The sequence below is a fragment of the Pinus tabuliformis genome, chromosome 1_2, assembly GCF_031772625.1.
Source record: "Pinus tabuliformis cultivar Carrire ecotype Pingquan chromosome 1_2, CPIR1, whole genome shotgun sequence".
Classification (NCBI taxonomy): Eukaryota; Viridiplantae; Streptophyta; class Pinopsida; order Pinales; family Pinaceae; genus Pinus; species Pinus tabuliformis.
The window spans coordinates 1,281,943,064-1,281,959,333 of NC_142298.1; the positions used below are offsets into that span (position 1 = coordinate 1,281,943,064).

At 39.6% G+C, this 16,270-nt stretch overlaps 1 protein-coding gene and 1 pseudogene across 1 annotated transcript; both read left to right on the forward strand.

Moving 5' to 3' along the window:
- Window positions 1-8,131: 8,131 nt before the first annotated feature.
- On the forward strand, window positions 8,132-9,159 carry LOC149210909 (uncharacterized). The gene is made up of 2 exons (XM_089394496.1): window positions 8,132-8,896; window positions 9,018-9,159. The coding sequence occupies exons 1-2, from the start codon at window positions 8,543-8,545 to the stop codon at window positions 9,135-9,137; spliced, it is 474 nt and encodes a 157-aa protein (XP_089250622.1). The 5' UTR covers window positions 8,132-8,542; the 3' UTR covers window positions 9,138-9,159.
- A 67-nt stretch (window positions 9,160-9,226) lies between these two features.
- On the forward strand, window positions 9,227-11,688 carry LOC149210910 (pentatricopeptide repeat-containing protein At2g13600 pseudogene; annotated as a pseudogene).
- The last annotated feature ends 4,582 nt before the right edge of the window (window positions 11,689-16,270 follow it).

Below are 16,270 nucleotides of genomic sequence, written 5' to 3' on the forward strand. Positions count from 1 at the left end.
TCATCTCAAGTATCCAATGTGGGCTACAGTTTTGAACATAAACCACTGTGTTGCATGCCTCAGCCCACAAGTGTAGTGGTAGGCCCTGATCATGCAACATCGCCCTTGCTGCCCCTACTATGCTCCTGTTCTTCCTCTCGGCAACCCCATTCTGTTGAGGGTTATGGGGTGTCATCAACTCTCGTTTAATCCCTTCCGCTGCACAGAAGTTCTTAAACTCATTGGAGACATACTCACCATTGTTATCACTCCGTAGAGCTTTAACCTTCTTGCCAGAATCTTTCTCTACCAAGTCTTTGAACTCACAAGACTTTGTGAAAGTTTGATCCTTTTTCTGCATAAAAAATACCCAGAATTTACGAGAATATTCATCAACAAATATAACATAACACCTGTGTTTGGTTGTGGATGCTGTGGAGAATGATCCACACACATCTGAATGGAATCTCTCCATAATAAACTCTGCTCGACTGTCTCTGTCTCCAAAGGAATACTTGGTGTATTTTCCCAAAGTACAACCCTTGTATGTATCAACTTACTCAAGCGTACCCTTGGGAAGACCAGTAGAGATTTGATGCAATATCTTCAAAGCCCCATGATGCAAGTGGCCCAATCGCCTGTGCCACAACTCACCGACGTCTTGGATCAACATCTTTTCCGCTTTTGAACTCAAAGCAACACAATCCCCTACCTCTATCTTATAGAGATTTTGAACTCGAATCCCTATCTTCTTTACTTGACTCGTGGCTGTGTGTCGAAGGAACACCTTTCCTTTCAAAAAGATCACATCATAGCTTCTATCCTCAAGCATGGTAATGGATACCAAGTTCTTCGCCAATCTGAGTACATGCATAACATTCTTCAAGGTGAGTGGAGCCACATGCTCCCTCTAAAAAGCAATAGTGCCGACACCAATAACACTATACTTACCGTCATCACCCATCTTGATATGCATCTTGAGATCTTTCTCCTCCAGTTCACTGAATAACTCTTTGTTGCCAGTCATGTGGAATGAAGCTCCACTGTCTAAGTACCAAACACTTCCCATCATTGAAGACACCATGCATGCAATGAGGGAAAATTCCAATTCAAATTGGGAGGTCAAAGCCTCACCCACCGCTCCTCTTAAGGACTTCTCCTTGGACTTCTTCAATGGACAATTTGTAGCAAAGTGTCCCATCTTGTGACAATGAAAGCATTTAACTTTCATCATGTCCTTCTTCTTACCTCCATGATAAGAATCTGATTTGGAATGGGAAATTTTACCTTTCCCCTTCCTCGCCTTAATCGCTAAGGCACAATTCTCTTCATCATCATTCTTTGATGAAGAGCCATCCCTAGTGTTCCTCCTGATCTCATCCTGCATCAAATCCAACCATAGTCATTCCCAATCTGGCAGCTTCTCCCGACCATTGATAGAGTCCTGATAACTATGCCAACTCTTTAGGAGTATAAGAAGAGCAAGGCTCACCATATCCTCCTTGGCAACCGTGATTCCAACACTTCCAAGTTCATCCCAACATTGAGTGAACTTGGTCATGTATTTCAGAATTGTCTCGCCTTTCTCCCTCTTGATTTTACGAAGTTTATCCTTCAGTGCCAACTTCCTTTGATCACTGCTATTCTGATACAAGTCCATCAATGTTTTCCACATACATGCAGTGTTTCCTTTCCATGGAGAATCAAGAGAATATGATCTCGAACACCCTAAAGGATTATCTGCCTTGTCTTTGCCACACACTTCTTCCACTTTGCCAAGTCCTATGCATCACTAGCTGTTGGATTAGGAATTACTTGTTCAACAAATTCCTTCAAGCCATTGTCCTCTAGCACATCCTCCATCCTATCCCTCCAGGCTATGAAATTTGAGTTGCCTTCCAAGGTATACTCAAGCCTCAACCCATGGAATGCCATCTGTCGATCCTGAAGTATGTATTGTAAATTCGACTTTCACCTATAACCCAGAAGCTCAAAACTTTGAAACCTCCTCTAGTAGACCATTCTTAGCTCCGATACCATGTAGAAAATCCTGTAGACTCACAAGCTAATGCAGTTTTCTAAAGCAAGAGACAAGAATCTACTTCTACTCTTTATAGAGGAAACCCATAAACATCGAGCAAACAATAATCAATAGAGGAAAAGAATCAAAGGCACATAACACAATAAATATCCAGGGAAATCCACAACTCAAAACCCCACTATCTGTTTTTTATTAATCCAGAAAATCAAGATGAAATTACAATGCTTGTTCTCTCTAGAACAATCCCAACACTCAGCAAATTCAATCTCCAACTCATAAGCAAGCTCGAGACCAAAGCTTAGCTTCTTCATAAGCTCTCCAAGTCTCTATTCCAATGCGTAATTCCTATGGAGGGTAGCTTATATTTAAAGGGAAATAAAGCCTCTAAAATTATGCAATCCCTCAAGGGTTAGTTCCTGAATGCATGCACTGTTAGTGCAACTCAAAAAAATCTAAAACAAATATCACACTATCCCTGCACTCTAGTCTCAACTGGGTCTTTCTCAAAATCAGCATGCATGAATTTATGATGAGTAAATATTCAGTTAACTAGAGTAGCACTGGTGGAGTTCATTAGTGACACGAGTGCTAATTAACTCGCTATTAGTTCTCTCAATCAGTTTTAGAACTCATTTAACTGAACTGACTCATGAAATTGAGTCTTCTATTTTACAATTCACAATTAACTCATATTGGACTCCTACAAAGTAGGGAGAACATACACATGATGACAGAAAGACTTCCAACTTGAGTTTCCTAAGTTAAGTAAGTTTAATAAACTTAATTAACTAATTTTAAGTTGCTATGTGAATAGAATTCGAATTTAATTCCTAGTTTAATTCAAGGACAAATTCTTGTTGCCATTTCTCAATAGTGGAGAACAAAACGAAAAATGTTGTGGAACAGTTTGTCTACTAGACTCATCAATTGACGGGATCATGAGGACATGGCATTGATGATGTGGAAGGATGACATCTCCATAATGAAAACATCATTTCAACAAGACATAGTGGATTAAGGGTGACGTGGTAGAGGTTGATTGGTTGAGAATGATGAGTTGGCAGCTAAGTTGGCCAAGTGTTGCGACAAGATGTTTTGGTCGTAGACTGCTTAACTACAACTTAAGTGGCCTTAATATGGGATTAACCCTAATAATCAGTAGTAGGACCCCAAATGAAAGTAAAGTTCCATGACCAAGATGGGTTGGGGATTCAAGATCGGGAGGATGTGGTAGTGAGTGATACGTGGTAGTGTAGTAGCATGATGTGTGGCTGAATAACTAATGTGGCACCTCAAAAGGGCTTAGACGCATACAACAAATTCCAGGACCCCTCCCCTCTATTAACTGTTGGGTAGGCAGGGGGGTTTGGGATGTTTTTTGGGTCATTGATCATATCTAACTCGATTGGAGCACTGATGGAACATTAGGTGGTTTAATCATTTAGCTCTTAAGGTCCATGTGGGTGCTACGTGGCGGTTATTTGCTAATGTGGTGTTATATGGTTGGTAAAATTTCAAATGGGAATAAATTTTGATTTGGGGGTCAGATTTAGATGAAAATTATATCACCATAAATCTCTCTACGAGATGAATACAATGGGAATTTCATAATTTAATTATGCAAGCTTCAAAGAAAGAGGATTTTGTAACCCCATCATCATAATGAACCATGGAGGTTGGGTTAATTTTAAAGTAATACCTCCCACAACCTGAAAAAGTCTAAGGGTTGGGAGGGAGTGTTATAGTTGTCAATGTGCATCAGGTATATTTTGAGATGTAAGAGTGTTCATATTTATTTATGATTAGTGCACATACTAGAACATATTAACATTTTATTTTCATAATCAATCAAACTTTAGTTAGCATTTTTGTTATGTATATGTTATAATTAGTGAAGTTGTATTTCATTTGTTAGCAAACACATCAATCATTTCCATAGGTGCCCAAGAGTTCCCACTAGTGTATCTAATATTGTTGAAATCTCTAACATCTTAAATCATTTTGTTAATTAAATTGAAATAAGAAAGAACAAAGAGAAAGAGAAAAAGAAAAGTGCAAGCCATCACTTTGTATGATCTCTAACTTAAGGAATCAACCAAAGCTCATTGTGCCTTTAGGTATTTGAGAGTTGCCACTAGTGCTTCTAAAATAGTTGAAATTTCTATTAATCTTAATTCATTGTGTTGATTAGATTGAAACAAGGAAGAAGAAAGATAAAAAGGTAAAAGTATGACCTCCTTACTTCAAGGAACCAACTTGTGAGATATAAACTAGTTGGTTTGTGGGCTTTAGTACGCATGAGGTTACAAATTCAAATCTCATGGGAAGGATTGAGGTTGGGAGCCATGTGTTGGGGATAAAAGTTGTCCCATGAGGTGTTCACGCTTGATCAAGCCTTGTAGAATCTTGGTGACAACATTCTATAGATGTCCAATTAGATAATTTTACATTAAAAAATATTAAAAAATAATAATAAAAATTCAAGTTGACTCGTGTGTGCATATATTAACCTAATTCATTTGGTAGAGCATGGCCTTAGGGGGGAGATTTCTCCATATTTGACTATGCAAAAGGCTTTCTTGCTCCAAGAAATAAGCTTATGAATTGGAAAGTTTTTGTGCAGAGGAAATAAATACACACACACACACATTGTCTAAAGACTCCAACATTTCCAAGTATGTATGCTATATCTATATTATATACATTAACTCTTTTCAAGTTTGTTTCCAAGTTATGAATTGTTATCTTCTCTGAAACCAAGAAAGTGGTTGAATAACCCTCTCTCTCTCAGCACTTATATTACATATACAATATATATGTTAGTTTTTTTAAGGTTTCTTTCCAACTTCTGCATTGTGGGGTGGAGGATATCCAAAGATTAAGAAACTATTGATGTGAGAATAACCATAGATATTATCTCAAGAATAATTTTAATACTATGAATATTATACCTTTTTTATTAGAAGATTGTATTTAAAAAAATAAAGTAAAACAAATATTAATTATTTAATATTTTTTTGTTGGTCAAGTTGTATGTGTTCTATAGGCTTGACATTTGGCTTGAGAAATTGTGACCAAGGGGCATCTAAACTGTCAAAACCACCCATGGATTGCACCCTGCTTAGGCCACACCAGCTCTTAACATGATTGGATTTTTGCCCACAGAGTTTCGAAGTAACATTCACATCACATAGTGACTAAAAAGTACACCCCATCCCTATCTATTCTACGCACATGGACATTAATTATTTTATATATATATATATATATATATATATATATATATATATATATATATATATATATATATATATTGACTAAAAAGTACACCCCATCCCTATCTATTCTACGCACATGGACATTAATTATTTTATATATATATATATATATATATATATATATATATATATATATATATATATATATATATATATATATATATATATATATATATATATATATATTTGTAAGCTTGGTGGTACCTTTCTATTAATTTTCAGAAATAAGGCAGGTTACATCCATATATCCATGAGTTAGGTGGCCTCAACCTGCCTAGTGGGAAACCAAGTTTGTTGGCCACCTAGCTGCAAAATATGCCATCCATAAGCAAAAAAACATAAGTCTGTCCAGCCATGCTATATAAACCTGAGAGTCTTTATACTTCCTATTCTCTAAATAACTGTAAACATAATTGATAATAAGTCTATAACTATATAACAAAAGCATTCAAAAGAAAATCATGGGTGCATTGTCACTGTTCATCATCTGTAGAATCCACCAGAGTGGGGTACTTCACTGTAGAACCAAGTAGCTCTGAGTAAGATATGCATGGGATGTGCTACCGGATACGACTTAGCCTACCACTCTACTGCTGCAGTTGGAATTGATTTTTTTGCAATTCTTTGGTAAAATCTAACTTCACCGAATGCCCCCAAGGGGCTGCATGCAGGTCCGGAGGAAACTGTTCCATAGCTTTCGCTAAGATACTCTTCATCATCCAGAATAAGTGCACAGTCTGCTTGTACTGAGTAACTCTCCCTCTAGTATGAATTGGAGGGCCACTGCTTGCGACTCATCTAGGTCTAGGTCGAAGTCTTCCACTTTCTGTCGGAATTTCTTCGTCTCACTCTGTTATTAATTACTGAACCGGGTTGGAGCTACTGGCGTGGTAAGCTTGGGTTGCTTCATCAAATGATACATGAGGCTGGCTTAGGCCCATGTCTCGTCCCTGTCACCCTGCTGGAGGAGCTGGGTAGGCTTCCCGGAGACAGGGCCACCTTTCTCTGCCTCCCTCAACCTTGGTTTCCTCCTCTGTTGTTCTTTATCCCCTTCGCTAGATTCATTTTGCTACCTCTATCTGTCAAATGCTCTTCACTTTCCTGCACTCTCAAATTTTGTACTGCCCAGGGCTGTAGGTTGGGTGCTCGACTTTGCCAACGGTCTCGCCCCCACTGCAGACTTGCTTCAAAATCAAAAGACACCAGTTGAGTAAGGAACCCCCTCCACTATCTACAAGGAACTGAGTGCCAATACAAGATTCTAATGTCCTCATGATTATAAGCCTTCCTCTGCCCATTGCAGAGATTAAACAAACAATATAGTGCCATAACAACTATCACCATGTCGTCAATATTATAGCTACAGTTTCTAGCATTATTTGAATTCATCAACCAAACATAATTACGAGGAATGAAGTGGGTTTAGGCCATCCGCAGGGCTGAGCCCATCGCCCACCAAACCCTTTGCTTAGCAACCCCTTACAGTGTGCTCAGAGATTGGGATTCAGGTCCGCTTTAACCATAACCGACTTCAATTACTTGACATCACTCCATACCCTCCCCCAATATCTGAGATGAATACCTTCCGAGCCGAGGTTCCCAACCCATAAAATTTGAGACCATAGGACCAGACTGACCCGAGGTTTGACCGACCAGGCTTCTTTTCCTTCCCCCCTTGCCACCAGATGGTATATCTGGGTTTTCTTGAGCCCCTGAATCTCCCTGTACCGACGCTGGGTGAGGCACCCACTCTTTACAGATCCAACCCCCTGTCCACTCTTCCAACCCCATGGGTGGGAGACTTACACCATCCCTACTCTCGATTCCCTCTACCATGCATGTGCATATTAGAGACAAATAGATCCCGAATTCCATAGACATAGGGATAAGAAAAATAATTGTTACGGACCCAACCTGGAGCTCGGCAAGGCCATGCCTCTAGCCCCTCCAAACCCTGTCACCCCACAACCTAGACTTTGGCAATTCCTCGACACAAGGCTGAATACTTAGCGTCATTCTAACTAGAATTGCAGGATGAAGACTAATAACATACCAAGATTCGCTATCGAGTTCTATGGATGTCGACTGCCTCTGGCTGTTCCAAGTTCCCCTTGCTCTCCACTTCCACAGGATCGTTATCACCCCCACTTCTCTCCTTAACATTTGAAACAAGTTTTTTCCCTCTCCAAATATCCGTAACATTCTACTGCTCCCATGTAATAACTCTCGCATGTTTTCCGCCACCGTTCCAAGTGCTAGCTGCATGCGAAGGGTGGCGAGGACACTCTTAATTAATTGGATTATGCCTTGGGCCCGTACAACCCACTAATGCTAACTCGGACCTCGATCGGAGAATTATTTATTTAATATTAAAAAAATATTATAATAACTTATAATTTAATAGAGATTAATCTAATTTATCTTAACCTTATAATAAATATTAATCCAAAAAGAATTATATATGGTTTCACTAACTAACAAAACAATGTGATAGACTAATTGAATATTTAACTTACCCATAACATTAAAATTAAATAATTATTATTATTTTTCAAACAAAATGATTTGATATGTGATATAAAAAACTAATTGAATATGTAACTTACCTATAACATTAAAATTCAATAATAATTATTATTTATCAAACAAAATGATTTGATACGTCATATAAAAAAAAATAAAAATTTGCTACAATATTTGATAAAATGTGATATGAGATAATGATTCTTTTATAATATTTTATAAAAGAGGAAAAGGGTTGGTTTTGAAAGTAAATAAAACACAATGACATTTTGGAATAGATACAAAGTTCGTTAACCAAATTCTCTTGGTGGGGAAATGCAGATGTGCCGTTGTAATTGCAGATGTGCTGTTCATTGATGTTTTTGAAATAATAGAGGAGGGAAGGTTTGATATGGAGCTTACTGCAAACTGAATTCAAGGTTTTAAGCAGCGGCATTCAAACATCAGAGAGAATGCATTCTTTTCATTCAAATTAAAGTCTACGCAGCATAGCAGGTACTTACCGTGCACCTTGCTGGTTGACGCAGAGGCTGCAAAATGGTGAATTCATCAGAACTCCTCAGGTATGAAACATTTTCTCATACACTATCTTAGGTTGTAAGCGGTTTTGGAGTAGCTTGAACAAACAAGGGACAATCACATATTATTAGCACTTTGGACAGTCAACCTAACAGTCGAATGCAATTAAAGTCATTATTGACTCCCATAGAGGCTCACTGAAATGCAAAATGTGAGGAATTTCAGCTACCGACGTCGCACTCCTTTGCAATTTATTATTGGCAGAGGTATTAGTTTTATCGCAGGGGTGTCTGCCGTTACCGTTAATTGTAAGCAGAGAAAAATCCAAATGGGCAAAGAGGTATGCACGCTAAGCTTTTTCACAGGTTTAACAACAATTGATAGCGGGGGCCAAATGAAAGATGTCTTGGATATTTTGGGCTCCATAGAAGAACCTCGGATTAATGCAGATTTTGACTTATATGAGCATTTATTAAAGAAGTATGTGAACAGAAAGGATCCTGTTAAGGGCAAGTGCCTCCATGGTCATGTAATTAAAGCTGGATTTGAATCGGATGTAAGTATAGGAAATGGCATTATTAATCTGTACTCTGCATTTGAGAATTTAGAGGATGCATGCAATCTGTTTGACAAAATGCCTCAAAGGGATGAAGTCTCATGGACGATGTTGATTGCAGGGCACACTCGGCGTGGGTTTGATAGGGAAGCCCTTGATCTTTTCAGTAAAATGCAGAGGAATGGCTTCCGGCCAACAGCATTTACCTTCTCCAGCATTCTCAAGGCTTGCGCTAATATAGGGTTTCTGGAAAATGGCAAGCAGGTTCATGCACATGTGACTACAGCTGGGATTGTGTCAGACTTGTTTATAGGAAGTGCCCTTTTACATATGTACGCAAAGCTTGGAAGTGTAGGTGATACACGCCGAGTGTTTGACAGAATGCCCGAGCGAAATGTGGTCTCGTGGAATGCTATGATGGGTGGATATATCCAGCAAGGGCAAGACGGGGAGGTGCTCGGTATGTGCAAGCAAATGCATTGTGCAGGTGAGAAGCTGGACCATATAACCTTATCTGCTATCCTAGGTGTTTGCTTTAGGCTAAATGCTCCAGAGCGGAGCAAGTGCCTCCACGGTTACATCATAAAAACTGGGTTTGAGGTAGATGTCTTTGTCAGGACTGCGCTGGTTAAAATGTATGCCGTACGTGGAACATTAGAGGATGCACTAAAAGTGTTGGGCCAAATTCCAGAGCCAGATGTGGGAGCATGGACTGCATTAGTAGCAGGATATGACCAACATAACAATAAATATGATGTCCTTAAGCTCATTCAGCAAATGCAACAAATCGATTTGAAGTTAAACAATATAATCCTTGCTAGTGTCCTCAGGTTATGTTCCAAATCCAATGACCTCAAGAATGGCAGCCAGGTCCATGCCTATATCATTAAAGCTGGATACGAGTCAGACTTGACTGTGGGGAACTCCCTGGTTGTTATGTATGCCAGGTGTGGCAGCATGGTGAGTGCAAATCTAGTGTTTGATAGAATCCGTGAACCAGATATAATATCATGGACTGCGATAATTGCAGGAACACTCAAAATGGAAGTGGAGATGAGGCACTAGAACGGTTTTGCCAGATGCAAGGGCTGGGTATGAATATGGACCAGTTTGTTGTTGTCAGTGTTCTTCATGCATGTGCCAGTCAAGGAGTTGTAAAACCTGGCCAGCAGATTCAGGCTTTCATTATCAAAAGTGGATTAGAGTCAGAGGTTTTTGTAGGAAATACACTCATTGATTTTTATGCCAAATGCAGTGATGTAGATGATGCACGCAAAGTTTTTGACACTATGCTCGTACATGATCTGGTATCATGGAATGCCATGATTGTGGGATATGCTCAGAATGGGAAAGGCAAAAGCACTGTGGAACTCTTTTCCCAAAAGCATCAAGCTGGTATGAAAGATGATGAGTTTACCTTTGCTAGCATGCTTAGTGCATGTGCCAACTTATCAGCTATGGAGGAGGGCAGTCAGGTCCATGCCCACATCATTAAGACTGGATTCGAATCTGATGTTGTTGTTGGGAATGCTCTTGTTAACATGTACTCAAAGTGTAAAAAAATTGAAGATGCCTCCACTATGTTTGTGAGTATGCCTAAGCGAGAAGCCTCCTCATGGACTGCAATGATTGCAGGATATGTGCAGAATGGGAATAGTGAGCAGGCCTTGAAATCCTTTTTGGAAATGCAACAGATGGATATGAAACCTGACCAGTTCACATTCACTAGTTGTTTCAGAGCATGTGCAAGCCTAGGAGCTTTGAACAAAGGAAAGCGAATCCATGCTGACATCATCAAAACTGGATTTGAGTCGGATATATTTGCAGGTAGTGCTCTTGTTGACATGTATGCAAAGTGTAGGAGCATAGAAGATGCAAGCAAAGTCTTTGCAGACATGCCTAAACGAGACGATGTCTCGTGGAATGCCATGATTACAGGATATTCCCAGAATGGAGATAGTGAGAAGGCTTTAAAACTGTTTTGCTTTATGCAGTTAGCAGACCTGAAATTGGACCATTATACTTTTACTGGTGTCCTAAGAGCATGCTCCAGTTCAGCAGCTCTGCAACAGGGCAAGCATATTCATGCGTGCATCATCCAAGCTGGATATGAGTCAGATGTCTCTGTGGGAAATTCTCTTGTTGACATGTATGCAAAATGTGGGAGCATAGAGGATGCATCCAAAGCTTTTGAGAAAATGTTTACACGGGATTTGGTCTCGTGGAATGCCATGGTGGCAGGATATGCTCAACATGGGAATGGTATCGAGGCTCTTGAACTATTTGAACGAATGCAAAGGAAGGACATGAAACCAGACCACATCACCTTTGTTGGTATTCTGTCAGCATGCAGTCATGTAGGTTTTGTAGATGAAAGTCGTTGGTACTTTGATTCTATGACTCAGGACCATGGTGTTACACCAACAGTAGAGCATTATGCTTGCATTGTCGACACCCTTGGTAGGGTTGGCCTTCTAGATGAGGCATTGGATTTTATCACTGGCATGCCATTTGAACCTGATGCTATGGTGTGGCGAACCTTGCTTGGTGCCTGCAAACTCCATGGCAATCTGGAGCTAGGAAAACATGCTGCAGATTGCATTCTTGAGTTAGAATCTCAAGATTCTGCAGCTTATGTGCTACTGTCAAAACTTTATGCTTTGGTTGGTATGTGGGATGATGTAGCAAAAATGCAGAAAATTATGAATAATAATGGGGTGAAAAAGCAACCAGCATGCAGCTGGATTGAGGTCAATAACAGGGTACAAGTATTTGCTGTAGAATATAGATGACATGCTCAAACCGCAGAAGCTTAGGCACAATGGAATTAACTCAGGACCATGGTGTTACACCAACAGTAGAGCATTAGGCTTGCATTGTTGACACCCTTGGTAGGGTTGGCCTTCTTGATGAGGCATTGGATGTTATCACTGGCATGCCATTTGAACCTGACGCTATGGTGTGGCGAACCTTGCTTGGTGCCTGCAAACTCATGGCAATCTGGAGCTAGGAAAACATGCTGCAGATTGCATTCTTGAGTTAGAATCTCAAGATTCTGCAACTTATGTGCTACTGTCAAACTTTATGCTTTGGTTGGTATGTGGGATGATGTAGCAAAAATGCAGAAAATTATGAATAATAATGGGGTGAAAAAGCAACCAGCATGCAGCTGGATTGAGGTCAATAACAGGGTACAAGTATTTGCTGTAGAATATAGATGACATGCTCAAACTGCAGAAGCTTAGGCACGATGGAATTAATTGACTAGCAGGTTAAGCTGGATATAAACCCAACACACAAATCTAGGAGCAAAAGCAACAGTTGCTTTAGTAAACAGCAAGAAGCTAATTGTTGCTAATGACATTTGTTTCAACAAGTAGTTGACTGTTGCTAATAACTTCTGTTTTAGGAGATTGATTCATGTCATTAAAATCTTTGACTATCATTTTTGTCTCCAAGGTGGCTGGTTGAGAAAATTTCAAGACACCCCAGTTGTTTCCATTTTTTCCAGGATTGGTTACGTTCTCCTGCGATATCGGATGCTATAAGAACAAGCAAAAGCATATTTCCTTACATGACTGGCTTTGCTCTGATGATTGCTTTTTATGATCATGCTTCTGTGGAGGTTTGCTGTTACACCAAAACCCTCAGGTGTTGGTAAACGTTACAAACCAGTAACTAGGATCCCCAGGGTGGAAATTACAGATTCTATAGAGGTGCGGTGATTCTTCCAACACCCCCCCTCAAATGCAACTCGGGGGAATCGAACCTGGGTCCAAGCTCTGATACCATGTGGAGGTTTGCCGTTACACCAAAACCCGCAGGTGTTGGTAAACGTTACAAACCAGTAACTAGGATCCCCAGGGTGGAAATTACAGATTCTATAGAGGTGCGGTGATTCTTCCAACAGCTTCAACATGGGCATTCACATATTTTGTCTGAGAAGTGTGTTTTGTTGAGAAGACTGGCCTCCCATGGGGTGGTAGAGACATCACAAGGCTCTATTGGATCAGTAAATGGGCTGAAAGCTGAGGCCAAAGGACTAAAACCTTGTCAAATCTATGAGACTTAACCTAAGGAATGCTTTTGGCTACCCTGTGTCCACCTGGCAACAAAACACCAATTTGTGTGGAAGTAGAGAATGAAAAAGCATAGTTAGCAATCAACCTTAGCCAGAAAACATCTGTCAGAAAAAGAAAGCAAGAACCATTGTTGGGCATGCCCAATGAGGGAGTAGGAACACTTTATATTAGGCTTGGATAGATGAAAAGTAAGCTGGGCTAGGTATCTTAACTGAGGTTCACTAAGAAGGCAAGTTTTGTTTTTAGGTACTTTTGGTGCCTACGAGTCTATGCGAGCATTACTGGGCAGCTCAGTTAATTATCATCGTTGTTGGGAGCGAATTCTTTCTATTATTTTGGAATACAGAGTGCAGAAGTGTTCTATATTCTATTTGTATTGCTGCAATTTTGTTTGGGTGGAATTTAAAGAGGGACATTGACCTCCAAAGTATCAAGAAGCTCTCCAGAACGGGTGAACTTGTTGCTGAAGTCATATAGACATGATTTTCTTTTGACAATGTAAATTGCTCAAAGCAGCTTTTGCTTGCTTTGGCCAAGTATCTGTTGATATGTGCAACCTTAAAGCATCCATTTACGACCAGAAATCTAAATGGGAACTGACTTACACATTGGCTCATTTTGGGGTACAAAATTATTTATCCAACAAATATAAGTGTTTTGAGAGATGAGTTGTTACTTGCATTGAGTTTTAAAAGCACGTATCTGTTGATGTTTATTGGTAAATGCCAATACATTCTGCATCATGTTTCCAAATCAGTCAATGAGAGTCAAAAATGAGGTTTGAAAATGGGAATAGTAACGCACATCACGAACTTTTGCAATACATCTATCCTGGATGTATAGTTTTACAGGAAATTTCTCAAACCATGAGATGGTAAATCCACTTCCTCTGGTATTTTTTTGAAGAATATGTAATTGGGAAGATAGTGACGTTAAAAGAATTGAAGCTTACACAAGCTTTAGGTTGATCACATCTTAATAGATCAACAACTTGGTAATTTACAGATACTATTACATGATTTATTGTCATGCTCTCGTAATAGAATACGCTCAATGGTTGACGAAAATAGGAATAAAAAAAGGGATATGTATTCTTTGCTTGCTCATTGATTAGTTCTTTTAGCTTTGAATAAGGATGGAAATGCCATATAAAGATTTTATGTGAGCAAAAGGGTTCTGTTGCCAAGCTTAGCAGAGCAGTCCTTTAAACAGTGCGTTGCAAATAGGCTAAATAATGACGTATATTTCTTAAAGGTGTGAAAGGTATGATGTAATATAAATTAAATTGTTAGATGTCCCATGTCTACTGTGAGTAACGGATTAGTTGGGATGATTAATTTCAAAGTGCAGTCTGTCGATGTTTTCCTTTAGGAATGTTCATGACTGCTTTTATGTCTCATTTATCGGAGAATGGTTATTGAGTTCATATTTTTCATTCCATAAAAGCAAATTTGTGTTGCAGCTAGACTGATTTTAATTGCAGATCACGTTTGCAACTTTGCAGACACCCATAATGCTGCAAAGCGAGGAGAACTACAACTCCCTATTCCAACTAGGTTGCAGCTTTGAAGATGATGCAGATCCAAATGCTTAAATCCATGAGGTTGCAAAGCAAGGAGGGCTTTTAAGTTCCTGTTGTCAATAGAAAGGAACTCCAAAATGAAGCAACAAAATGAGGACAACCATGAGTCCATACGTAATTTGTAGGTAGATTTTGCACGTGAGCCTGTGGTGGCCAACAATCCACAGTGATGCAAAGGACTTTTGTCACAACTGCGATGTGGGTCAAAGAGAGGGTAAACCTTCATGATGAGATGAGATGCCGCTCCATCCACAATTAAATTTACAGCCATCTGAGACATGGGTTGTCGATTTCATTGAACCAATCAATCCACTAATGAAGAGGAGTGGAGCACAATACTTTATCGCTGCAATGGATTATTTTATCAGATGGGCCGAAGTAGCACCTGTCAAGGATTGTAGCATGGAGACCATTGCTAAATTTTTATTTGAAAACGTCGTCACTTGCTTTGGATGCACCAAAATCTTGATGAGTGACCAAGAAACTCATTTCTTAAATCAGACTATTGAAGCAATGACCGAGGAGTTCCAGGTCCACCATCCAAAGAGCACACTATATCATCCACATACAAGCAACACTGTTGAGGCCTTCAACAAAATTCTCGAAACTATGTTGACGAAGGTCGATTTGAACAGAGATGGTTGACACTTAAGGATTCCCTGTTAAAATTGGCAACTAGTGATAAATTGCACTTTGGACAGCTCCTTTGGGGAAGATAATTGTGGCATTGAATTCCTCTTTTTGAGAGGACCAAATTCGACCTAAAGATCGTCAAATTTGGATAAGGAAAAATATTTATTTACTCAAAATAAATTCTATAAGTCATAACCCTATCAAGGCGGGAAAAATTGAAAATTGAAAATTTTGAATTTGCCTCCAAATGTCAAGGTCGGCATCACCTCTGTAAAGGAAAATCATCATGTCAAATTGTATATAAGGGCAACCTCCATCCTCATTTCACACATCAAAGGAGCTCCAATTTGTGTCTAAGTGTTAGGCCCTAAAAATCCCCTCATCCTTCTCAATTTTATTACATAGCTAAAGTCGAACAGATAAATAGATATATTGAGCTAAATGAAATCAGGGGGCATTATCTAATGTGCAAAAATAAACGAAGATCTTCCCCAACGAAAGATCGACGGTCCCGATAGGGTTATCGCATTTGGTCTTGTTGTGCCTTTAACGTGTTACCAAATTCACGATGGGCTTAACCGTAGTGCGTGTTGCAAATAATTAACCGTTCGATTAGAGATCTGACAGCTGAGCCATCAACGTTGCATTCAAACTAACATGGGAGTTAACCATAGTCCTCCCGCCCGATGGATCTCCACCATCCATTCCTAGTCAATCAAACAGTCGCTAGGTCTCATCGCATGAGAACTTGCGCGACTGTTACAACCCTCCTTCTAGCTCGATGTAATACTGGCCATTCGCCCATCACAAATCTACGACATTCGCATCATAAGTTGCACGCGATATAACCATTCCGCTATCGTGCGATGAGCGGGCCCCTCTTTCCTCGGTCAGTGAGTTATTCAATGGCCGAATGACATCTGTCAGCGATATTTAATTAACCTCGTAATTCCTATTTAATCTTAATTGTTGCCAACCTTTTTGCCATTTCGCTCGTTCGACTTCATTCTTGTAGGTTTCCTGCAGAAGCTAGTCCATGGTAAAAAACAGCCGCGAAGTAGCCTGATCCTAGAAGCT

Coding starts and splice junctions, on each gene's coding strand:
- LOC149210909 (XM_089394496.1), top strand. CDS start 8,543: ATGCAAAATGTGAGGAATTTCAGCTACCGACGTCGCACTCCTTTGCAA. Junction 8,897..9,017: donor AAGCTGGATTTGAATCGGAT/GTAAGTATAGGA, acceptor TGTTGATTGCAG/GGCACACTCGGCGTGGGTTT.